At 44.1% G+C, this 12,276-nt stretch overlaps 1 protein-coding gene across 4 annotated transcripts in view; it reads right to left on the bottom strand.

The window, feature by feature from the left end:
- Positions 1-10,375, bottom strand: part of GPR155 (G protein-coupled receptor 155) — a 35,153-nt gene extending 24,778 nt beyond the window's left edge. For 2 of the 4 annotated variants that reach the window (XM_028749291.2, XM_028749300.2), the window contains exons 1-2: positions 10,203-10,375; positions 3,536-4,043 (exon numbers count right to left, since the gene is read on the bottom strand). In XM_028749291.2, the coding sequence (XP_028605124.2) occupies positions 3,536-4,007 (472 nt within the window). In that variant the 5' untranslated portion in view covers positions 4,008-4,043; positions 10,203-10,375. Of the gene's footprint in view, positions 1-3,535; positions 4,044-9,302; positions 9,463-10,202 lie in introns of those variants that run through there. The other 2 variants (XM_028749276.2, XM_028749286.2) reach the window with 2 other exon arrangements.
- Between the last annotated feature and the right edge of the window lie 1,901 nt (positions 10,376-12,276).

Raw genomic sequence — 12,276 nt, 5'->3', positions numbered from 1 at the left:
AACCACGGGATTTGCAGAGCCAATGTTTTCTGCCGCATTGCGCCATTCAAGGACTCTCAGCTTACCTCTCCCAGCTGAAAAGCATTATCTTTTAAAACAGATTAGCTCTTATATGCTCTTAAATCAGGGTGGGGCAGAGAGAGAACATGAGAACCGGTCCTAAAACATTTCGCCCCCCGCATGGACCACTTGAAAATTGCAGAGGGGTATTAGCAGAGCACAGAATGAGCTGCTTTTCTCTTTCAACACTGCCTTTGTCAAAACCAGCACCATGTTATGAGAGTCACAGAGGGGGCTCGTTCTCAGCTGCCAGAGAAAATAAGTACAGAGCCACACAGATTCTTGAGTGTTCCATCAGTGCTCCAGAGATCAGCAGAGTGGAGCATGTGGACCACTGCTTGATGGTCTCTGTCTCAGAATACAGAGGAACTGTGCTGTTGGCTTTTGTCAGTTTCGAGAAACAATGGATTGCATTTCCAGGAGTTAAGTCAAACTGCTGCATCAGCAACAACAAAGTGACCTCCCCAGGGTGCAAGCCTGGGCAGTGAGTAAGGCGGTCTTGGGCTGGCTAGATGACAAGACCTTGCCAATGTGGTCCAAAGGAAAGCAGAGCAATGTGTTTGGCACCAGTGTGGTTTTAGGAGTTGCTGGAAGGAGCCAACCAACTGCCTTAGGAGCTCCATTTTGAATTTGTGTAGGGTTTCCTCCGTAGTCTTTTCTTGTCCCAAAGATATTCTACAAGGCAGCAGAATACCAGCCACCTAAATCAGGTCAATGTTAAGAAGAAAATTCACTACAGTGGTACCTCTGGTTGCGAACGGGATCCGTTCCGGAGGCCTGTTCGCAACATGAAAAGCCTGCAACCTGAAGCACCGTTTCTGCACAGTTGCGCGGCACGATTTGGCGCTTCTGCACATGCGCAAAGCATGATTTAGCACTTCTGCGCATGCACAAGCGGCGAAACCCGGAAGTAACCCTTTCCGGTACTTCTGGGTCACCGTGGGACGCAACCTGAAAAAACTTAACATGAAGCAAAAGTAACATGAGGTATGACTGTAGTTTCTTCTGAAGTGTATGCAACACACACACACACTTTGAACTAAACTCAAGGCTGCAGACTGCAGTTCTGCACATATGCAGAAACGCCACTGCATGCAGAATTCTATTGAACTCAGCTTTTAAGTATAAAGCTTCAATCCCATGGAAAAAAACCACTCTCTCCCCCCATCTCTAGCAGGTGCAGGAACAAATTAGGCATACTGACTTCATACTGATTTCTAAAATTCCCTATCATTCTGTCTCATTGATGACCACTCTGCTGAAGTGATTTAATCACATTCACTTAAACTTAAGCACTAATGGCAACTAATCCAACTAGCCGAAGGGGAAAACAAACAAACAAAATCCAGAAACAAAAGAATGAATTGGAATTAACTTCAAGCTTCTTTGATCAAAACAGTCAAGGATCCACACATCCTGGGTCAATACACTTTGCAAGCTTTGTTTTTGTTCTGCTTTCTTAAAAGCAGAACACAGCTGGTAGGATCTGGACACAAGCAGAAACATTCACCTGCTCACTAAGCCAAAAGCCTCTCAAACTACAGTTTTATACGCAGGCATGCTGCCGAAATTGCATCGAACTCAACAGGGATCAATCAATTTAACTGTGTCAAGGCCATTCACAAAAAGCAGTCATCATCTGAACTGGCTCCAAGGCAGCCTCTTTCTGCTGGATCAACTGAATATTGCCAACAATGCTAAAAGTCCAATCCTGAGTTATCCCCTAACAAGGGTTTTCAGTGAGGCATAATGACTTCTCCAATAGTATACAGCACCATAGGTGCATGCATGAGTTGTATCCAAAGGTGCGCAGGAATTTTTGCTGATGGAACTATTTGCTTTACTTGTTCTAGAATATTGCACAACAAAAATGAAACTACATCCCAATATATTAATCCACTTGTACAGCAAGTTGTACAGGCTGGGCAACTTCCTGCCCAACCAAAAGCATGAGAACAGTTATAGGACCTTCCTATTATATCACTGGATAAGCCTTTGTGTACATGTTTGCAGAACAGTGCCAATGGCCACTTTTCCAACCCTTGCTTGTGGTTTTCTTTTTCTTTTTTGGGGGGGGGGCATCCAACCAATTCTCTGTGACAGGGAGCCAAACATTCTCAATCTTTGTATGTGAAGACCTTAGACGCAAGCAAGCAAGCAAGCAAGCAAGCAAGCAAGCAAGCAAGCAAGCAAGCAAGCATCACAGCAAGTGAAAGTAACTGCTGGATACAAAATAATTGCCTGAACTAAATTACCGTATTTTTCGCCCTATAGGACACACTTTTCCCCCTCCAAAAATGAAGGGGAAATGTGTGTGCTTCCTATGGGGCGACTGCAGGCTTTCGCTGAAGCCTGGAGAGCAAGAGGGGCCGGTGCGCACCGATCCCTCTCGCGCCCCGGGCTTCGGGCAGATATCCGCAAGCCTGGGGAGCCCAGCGGGAGTTCCCACCGGGCTCCCTAGGCTTGCGGATAGCAGCCTGTTCTGGGGTCAGGGGAAGCTCGGGCTTCCCCCGCTCCAGCCCCGCACCTGGGGGGGAAAATAATTTTCTCCACTTTATTTCCCCCCCCCCAAAAAAAACTAGGTGCGCCCTATAGGGCGAAAAATACGGTACTAAAGGGTGATCTTGGATACAGATTCTAAAAGAAAGAACTCTTCCCATTTTAGCCATATTAACATAGATTTGGATGGAACACCGCTTGTGGAAGAGGACAGACGGCTGTTTCAGCTTCCCTTCTCCCTGCAGACCACTCTGCCACCTAAAAACATGCTCCAGGCAGTTTGAGGGAATGGCGTGGGAGGCTGCGGGGGGGGGGGGGGAATAACCAAAAATGACTTCTCTTTCTATTAGCTGAACCTTCCAGAGAATGCAAACTCTTTCCATGAATGGGGGGGGGGGGGTTCTCCTAGTCATTCCCACTGGGAATGTTTAGTCTGTCAACCTACTGGTGGACATTATTGCCATTCACCCCAGAAAATCAACACAAGAACTAGAAAAATAAGTATTCAACTGGATCAATTTTTGGTGGTAAAGAAATGAAAAAGTTCTAGTGCTGCCAAGAACACCTTACATTGAAAACATGCCTTCTCACTGAACAATTCTGAGTGAAACTGACAGACAACAACAACTACTTGGGTAGTACTTGGCTTTGCTTAGTAGAGTGGCTGGGGTAACTCAGCCAGATGGGTGGGGTATAAATAACAAAATTATTATTATTAATTATTTATTAATTATTATTAATTATTATTATTATTATTATTATTATTATTATTATCTCATCAGTTCTGCTTCATGCGACTCATAGTGCAACAGAATGTGCTCTTTCTCAAATTCAAAAGCACAAATTAGCAGCTGTAACAACAGTGCACGCACTGTGTACATCATCAATGCAAACAAGTCACTATGCATTCCTAAGGCACAAAGTGTTATGGAACAATCTCATTACAAACAAAAAAATATGTAAATTTGTTTCTTACCTATAGGATAGCCCAGTGCAAAGTCATTGCTCTGAGTAGCAAAAATAGGAAACAGTCCAGCTCTGCTAAACCGCCTCTCAGGAGTAGCTATCAACAGTGTTAAAATGCAGACCAAGAAGAACACTGATGCTTTGGCAACAAGGATGCTGTATAAGAAGGACCAATTCACATTGGAAAAATTCAGTACAACCATGTTTTTGAACAATAAAGCTGGGAGTGCAAAACAGGAGACAAAGTTTCCGAGTCCTTTGGCCTGAGTTGATGTGATAATGTTAACTCTTCCAGCTATATATCCACAAAGGATTATGCCAAAGCATTGTAACAAGGCTGGGAAAAGCTTACTTATTGACATAGAAGGAGAATTGCTGGTGAAGTTCAGCTGGTACCCAAATCTGCCTGAAAGCAGATTGGACATATTGGCTGAAGAAGAGAGATTCTTTGTGCTGACATACGTGTAAATATCCATATTCATTCAGCGCTTCTGAAAACGTAGCATGTGGATTCTGATCTGTAAAACAAGGAAGGCAGCGTTCGTTATTGTATTGCAGTAAGATTGAGAAAGCCCCTCACATCGCAGTAAAATGGAACAGAAACAGGAACCCTAAAAGGGAACTGGAAGTAGGAGACAAGGCCAATAGGGAGCCGAAATAAATATTATTCCGTTGAAAGAAAAGATAAGATAGCACATCTAAAGAACTGTTATCCTTAAGCAAGATAACACAACTTCTCCATAAGAAAAAAAAAGTTTGTCTAGATTTTATTTATGTTAAAATACCAAAACATGATTTTCAAAAGTTTATTTTTTCTTCTGTTTTCCTATAATCAAACTATTTCAGCAAGTTTTATGATTTCAATCATTTCTAGATTTGATGTCAGGTCACTGAAGCATGCCATACTGAAGAATCAAAATCGGTGGGTGCAAGGAGAAGGACTCTGGACTTCATCAGCAGCAGAAGCCATAATACAATCATTTGTCATGCACTCAGTGTAGAGATAAGACCGTTTATCACATAATAAAGGGAACATTATACATGTTCAGCCACACATGCATCTCCAGGGCAAACAAGAAGATGCACTGGTCATCCAGTTCTAATGGCGTCGCAGTATCAGCAAGATCTTCCCTCACAGAAAATGCAGGAAACTTGCCATTCCCATGATGCACCTGGCTGGCTAGCTGCTATTATAAGCTGCTGCAGATGGGCAAATTGTGCTTCTCTCAGCCAAACTGCCATGTCACTGTTGTATGGGCAGTTCATTATACAGCGGCATGTTGGTGATCCACAGGAGCAAAATAATATCACAGAGGCCACAGAATGTTGAGGGTTGGGATTACCCTCCAAGATAAAAAGGGTGGAGAGAGAGAAGAGGCCTGCTTGAGCCCCACAGGTCTGGATGGCACCAAGAACAGGAGTGTTCTTGTTACTGCGTTAGGTTGCCGTGCAACCTTTGTTCTTGTTACAGGTTGCCACTTGTTTCCTCTAATTGCCAATTCAGGTGGTAGAATGCCTATGAGTTTGAAGGCAAAACACAGCCCACTTAAATTAAGATAGGGGAGCTATATATTTAGAGCACTCCTTGCATGCATGCATACATAAGGTTGTACAGTGGTACCTCGGGTTAAGTACTTAATTCGTTCCGGAGGTCCGTTCTTAACCTGAAACTGTTCTTAACCTGAAGACCACTTTAGCTAATGGGGCCTCCTGCTGCCGCCGCACCGCCAGAGCCCGATTTCTGTTCTTATTCTGAAGCAAAGTTCTTAACCTGAAGCACTATTTCTGGGTTAGCAGAGTGTGTAACCTGAAGCGTATGTAACCCGAGGTACCACTGTACATAATAAATAAACAAACAAACAAACCGCTCAGCAAAGGCCAAGCACGCCAAGTGGATTCTAGGAGCCATGGAATGTGAAAATGTTGAGATGGTGCAGTGGCAGCAAGAGGCCCCATTAGCTAAAGTGGTACCTCAGGTTAAGAACGGTTTTAGGTTAAGACCGGACCTCCGGAATGAATTAAGTTCGTAACTAGAGGCATCACTGTATTTCTATTGTTTTACTTAATCTTGGGGGGGGGGGCAGCTGTCCCCCTTTGGCTAAACCATGTCAGCATTGTAGGCTGGAATCCTGAAGAACATTCCTCTTAAGAGGTGTGGCTGTACCCCAAAATGTTGTAGCTGGTTCAGTTTGTATTCCCTATACAGTATAGGTGAATACAGTTGTACCTTGGTTTTCGAACAGCTTAGTTCTCGAACTTTTTGGCTGCCGAATGCCGCAAATCTGGAAGTGACTGTTCTGGTTTGCAAACTATTTTTGGAAGCCGAACGTCCGACGGGGCTTCCGATTGGCTGCAGGAGCTTCCTTCAGCCAATCAGAAGCCACGCTTTGGTTTCTGAACATTTTGGAAGTCAAATGGACTTCCGGAATGAATTCCATTCGACTTCCAAGGTACGACTGTACTCAGGAATATGCAGATCAACTGTGCTTTGGAAGGATTCATGATTATGGGCAAAGCAGAGATTCTTGTGTAAACTGTGTAGGTACAGCACCAAAAGTCTGTCTGTATTTAGTTTCCATTGTGAAGAAAACTGTGGTTTTATTTGCATATTCACAAATAGTAATATATATATTTGGGGGGGGCTGATTGTTAGAGAAAGGTGATCATTTCTGTCTCATTCACATTTAAGATGTCTGTTAGGCTTTAATTTGGGTAACTTTGGGCAAATATCAAACTGAAACAACATGCCCTAAAATGTTATCGTAAGCCAAGTATACGAAATGTCAAAGAGGACAATGTTTCTACAACAAAAGAATCTTGGTAGATAAATTTATCTGCTATTTAATGGAAGATACACTGATTGAATGTAGCTTTTTCCAACCAAGCTGAAGTAAAATCTCTGTAGGAGGAAGCTAGCTGCATAATTTTACCCTTTTGTTACCCTACTCAAGAGAGATTTTTTAAAGGCATAAATCAGGGGTCAGCAAACTTTTTTTCCAGCAGGGGGCCAGTCCACTGTCCCTCAGACCTTGTAGGGGACCGGACTATATTTTGGGGGGGGGGGGGGAATGAACGAATTCCTATGCCTCACAAATAACTCAGAGATGCATTTTAAATAAAAGGACACATTCTATTCATGTAAAAATACGCTGATTCCCGGACCATCCGTGGGCCGAATTTAGAAGGTGATTGGGCCGGATCCGGCCCCCAGGCCTTAGTTTACTTACCCATGGCATAAATTGTAGGCTTCTTGTAAACCAAGCAAAACCTTCTACAATTGTCACCTCATATTTTAAATCTGGTGATCAAACAATCATACCCTGACACAAGACAGATAAAAAAGTGCTATTGTGAAGGTATTTTAATGTTTGAGATGGTTAATAAAGGGGGGGGGACCACAATAGCAGTCATCATAGGACCTCCCTCAAATTAAGCAATCTCAAATTTTATTAATTCAAAACTCTTAACAGTTCTTTGCCCATCATTGTTTCTCTGAAAGCACCTAAGTCACATGACAATACAAAAACGTTTATCTGAGATTTTTAAAAGAAATAAGTAACGAGAATAAAAAACATCTACAAAGCCTAACAATCATAAAAATATTATTCTCCCCAGATGGCAACAACCATCTTTAGACCCCTGGCTTGTATACAAATAGCACAGTCAAATGTTACAGAAGTCACACCTTTCACATAAAATTGTGTATTATCATATGAAGTTCTCAGAAAGGCTCCTAACATTTGCACCCCAGATGTGAAGGGTTAACATTAATCTCTTTAACAAATAGGAGGCCTGAGTAAACATCAGGTTTCCTTACTAATTCTGTTGACAAAGCAAAGGTCTGACCTGTCCATTTTCATTCATTCATCATGCCCTTATGAATCTAAGGTTCCAGTCGTCACTTAAGTCTTGCCAAAGGACAGGTGTGGAAGTAGACTGCTGCCAAATTCTCCTACTGAATCTTCTTTCCTCCATGGTTAGTAAATGTGGGGCAAGCCTCTCAGAGTCATGTTTTGTCCAAGTGACTGCTGGCCACCAAGGTCAAATACAGTATACCAAGAATGCTACTGCCTATCTTTTTTATTTCATTGTGGTGTCGTCTTTTTTAACCTTCGCCCAACAGCAGTCAGGGAGCAAACCTAAGAGCACATCATAACGTAACTTCACCCCACCCCACCCCGGTTACCTGCTATAACAGTAAGGTAAAGGTACCCCTGACCGTTAGGTCCAGTCGCGGATGAATCTGGAGTTACACGCTCATCTCGCTCTATAGGCCGAGGGAGCCGGCATTTGTCCGCAGACAGCTTCCGGGTCATGTGGCCAGCATGACTAAGCCGCTTCTGGCGAACCAGAGCAGCGCATGGAAACACCGTTTACCTTCCCGCCGCAGCGGTACCTAGTTATCTACTTGCACTTTGACGTGCTTTCGAACTGCTAGGTGGGCAGGAGCTGGGACCAAACAATAGGAGCTCACTCCGTCGCAAGGATTCAAACCGCCGACCTTCTGATCGGGGAGCCCTAGGCTCTGTGGTTTAGACCACAGCGAAAATAGGACCGCAATAAGGCATGAGTGCCAAAAAACCTAGTTGGTCAGACCACGACCAAATTCATATCCTCAATTGGCCATAAAAAAACCAGAGTGTTCAGTCAGTCACACTCTCATAGACTATTCTGCTTTACAAACCTAGCACAAAGATGATAATGATGATGATATAATAATAATGGATGGGATTGAATTACAGATTTTTTTATATAAAAAAGGTTCACAACAGCAGCTAACAGTAGTTAGTATAAATACCAAACCTTTTGACGATTATTTTTATTGCTATTTTCATTAACGGTAGTGCTTTAACAATAGTGGACCAATCAACAGTACAAATATTTTTGGCCAGTCAAATGCAAAACACAAGGTGATCCATATTCTAAGCCAGCTAGCCGCCTCAGTGCCTCTGCCCCCAAATGATTCAATTCCAGTAAAGATAATGGTTAAATTCCTATTTCTACTTTGCCACTCGAGAAAATAGGCTGAACTGAACTGGGCTGACAAAAACAACCACCCTAAAAAGATTTGCCAGTTCTATACACTGTATCCAAACAGTGCCAATGGACCAGATGGTGATATGCTGTGATATTCACAAACAGCCCTGTTTATGATCAAGCATGCAAGTCTCACTGAAATCATGCCACATTAATAAATAAATAAAACAAAACACCACCTAAATATCTGAAGTATAATATCACAATGCTATCAATATTATTTGTAGGGCTGCTGCCTAGTTAAGAAAGAATGGTTGATTGATTATATGAACTTTAATTGGCTGCCCAATTAAATCCAGATATGCAAACAAAGGAGGGTTCTAAAGAAAAATATGCTTGCTTCATTTTTCAGATGAGGCACACATGCACCACTTCAAGCATATTGCCTCACATATAGGAAGGAATGCTTGTCAATGTGGTATATTGTTATACATGGTTTATGTAGTATCAAAAGCAGTCAAACATTTTAAAGTCTAAGACACTACCCTAAGACCAAGTAATTGCAACTGCAGTTGCAGTTTGGAAGAAGAACATAACAAAATATTTTACTGCACGTTAACCCCAGTTATGACTAAATGCTGCAATTACACCCCCAAAGTGGTGAAAAACAACTACGCAACCCACCAAAAAATTCATCTGCTGATTTAAATAGGAACAGGATGCACCTAACTTTCTGTCGACTTTAAGAAAACTCATGTTTCCCCTTATCTGTAAAAGGGGGAACTGATATTCACCATCACCTTATGGAACCAGATACCCAGCTGTTCTCTTCTTGCAAAAAAAACAACACCACCACCTCTTCGGTTGGTTTCAAGCGCAGATAGGGCGATTTAAAGGGAAACCACACAAATGCCTTGTAAATTGTCCCCCACCGCCCACGACTTCGCTTATCCGGTTTGCAACGCGCGAAAAGGCCGGGCCGAGATGCAAACCGCTGCCGGGCTGCGATTACTTGATTTAAAGGGAAAGGGTCGCCGCCAATCCGCCCGCGGCAAAGGCCTTGCACCCACCCCGAAAGACGCGCCGCAGCCAATGGGATCCTGTTTACCAGAGGGCGATTTGCTGGTGGAGAGTTTGAGCCAGACGCGGCGGCCCTCGCGCGCCGGCGGACGAACCCGAAAGGGAGACCCCTAAACGCAGACGCAAGACGCGCACGCAGCCACATGGCAACCTGAACCAGAGGGCCGGAGTCGCCCCACAACTGCACCGACCCCAATAAAAGCCGTACACGCAGACACGTCCCAGAAACGCCGTAAATGCAAAGTCACCTGGCAAATGCAAAGTCATACAGTCTCAAGTCTTTGCGCGCTGGCCCTTTTGGGGTGGCTTCACTTTGGGGCGGCCCCGCTGGGTATAATAATAATAATAATAATAATAATAATAATAATAATAATAATAATAATAATAATAATAATAATAAGGTCCTAAGTGTTCACAGGAGGCTCTGCTTCCAGCCTCCCCTCCCCCAGCTCTCTCAGTCTCCCATTGCCCTCGTAGTAGTGGCTGCCGTCCAAGGTGAACCTGGCGCGGCGTGTGGAGAGGCGAGCGGGGTCTCCCTGTTGCTGTTTGGGAGCGGGCGAGCAGCGGGGGTTATGGAAGGAGAAAGAAGGAAGGTAGGGGGTCCCCTTTCCCTCGTTTACCTGCCCTCGCCCTATGGCGGCTGCAGCAGCAACGGCAGGCAAAGCAAGGCGGGCATCTCCGGCCCACGGCGCCGTTGTCGCCTGGGCGCCCGGGAGCAGCGCGCGTGGGACGGAGCCGGCGGCGCGTGAGCTCAGCGCAGAGGCGGGCCTGCCCGCCAAAACCCGCCCCGCCGCGTCCGAGGCGCAAAAGGCTGCTTTTAAAATGGCGGCGGCGGCGGCGGCAGCCGAGGCAGCAGCAGCTGCTGTGTTTTTTGTTGTGCTGCTGCTGCAGTAAAAAGCAAACCAGAGGCCTTGGAGATTCGCTTCCGCGCAGCAGCCGCTTGCTCGCCTCCAGGGCACTTGGCGTCTTTTCACAAGAGCTCTCTGGTTTAGTTGGCCAAATGAAGGTGTGTTTTTTTCTACGGAAGGAGCCGCGCTTTTCTCTGAGGGGGGGAAAAAGTCCCGTTTTCTTTAGGTAACCCGCTTCTTGGGCAACACCCGCAACCTCGCGGCAGCACAGGGTTGTCGGAATGGTGGGGAGGAGGAGAAGCATCCGTGCGCCAGCCACCCCGAGCTCTTTCGAAGAAAAAAGGCCCAGAAATATAATAAGTAAATAAAAGCACATGGCTTCCCCCTCCCCCACTCACAAAGGACCATGGGAACTGTAGTTTAAGGTCTCTGGGAATTGTAGCTTTGTGAGGGGTCAACGACTGGATTCCCAGAGACTTTAGATCAGTGGTTCCCAAACTTTTGGGGGGGGCATGCCCCACCTAAGCATCTCTAAAATCCTGATGCCTCCCCCCATCCCGACATATGATTCTTATTATTCAAAAAGTGAACTCCTATTCACGTGGAGGATGCCTAAAAGGCCCTTCACTGTTAATAACTCATTCTCGAACTGCCCCTCTTAAAAATCAAATTGCCCCCTGTGGGGCATGTGCCTCACATTGGGAACCACAGCCTAAGATTAAATGAGCCAACAGCCTGTGTTCACCAGAAACCCCTAAATTTATGGGCCATGGGTGTCTTAAATCTTTACCCCTATTTTCATTTTTCTTAAATATATTCATATATCCATATATAAGAAAAGCACTGGTTAAAAGTGTGACTTCATGGTGAGTACAGACACCTTTTTCTGGAAGAAAAGCACTTATTATTTTTATTTGGGATGCCCTTTTAAGAATTCACATTCTTCTGCTAAACCGCTAGGATATTAGCTCTCTAGTGTTTAGAAACGAAGAAAGCGCTTTATAGGCAGCAGCACACAGGATGAAGGAAGTGGCAGCATCTGCCCACCACAGCATCCCAATATGGATGGAAGGGAGATGGGCAGAGAACATCCCTCTCCCAACAGCCAGATTGCTGCTACTGGTTAAGAAATTGAATACCTGCATTTGGGTAGAATAAGGCAGTCTCCTAAGATTTAGTTAAATCTAGATTTAATTTAAATCATCTAGTAAATTTAATTTATTGTATTTTTAACCATGGATGGATCCATTTGGTGTTGACAGCTCAATATCCAAACTGTCCTGGATCTCTATCCTGCAGGTTTATATATAGGCAAGTTGGCGATTTTGATGTACAGTAGTGGTTTGGATAAAAAGTGCCCTCTAGTGCTGAGCTGTCAACTTACAAATTTATTTACCCAAGTAAAGAGACACGTCAAGTTGCTCATGGGGGGAAGCCTCATATTCATCTTTAAACTCTGTGTATGATCTAACCACCCTTTTAGTTAAAAAACACTATTATTCATAATACAGAAGAAATCCCTCCATAGGAGCTGATGGGAATTGTAGTATTCATCTACATGTATCTACAGGGATCCGTGATATACAGGATGTGAGTGGGCCAGCCTACATGCTTACCGTAATTACAATCCACATGGCTGGCTACTATACAACAGGCAACAACAGTTTTGTTACTTCACTTTAGTGCCGAGGTGCAATCAAGAGGAAGTTCAGCATATTTAAGACGCCATTGAAAATAGTATTTGGACATGGCTAATATTTTTTTGAGATTGCACCTTTGCAGGATCAGTGTAAAATGATTCCAACAAAGAAGAGTTGTCCAATCACATTGAGTGTATCCTAAAAAC

Source organism: Podarcis muralis, chromosome 1 (genome assembly GCF_964188315.1).
Source record: "Podarcis muralis chromosome 1, rPodMur119.hap1.1, whole genome shotgun sequence".
NCBI classification, from domain to species: Eukaryota; Metazoa; Chordata; class Lepidosauria; order Squamata; family Lacertidae; genus Podarcis; species Podarcis muralis.
Note: the sequence above shows the minus strand (reverse complement) of the source record. Positions and strands in the feature narration are given on the sequence as shown.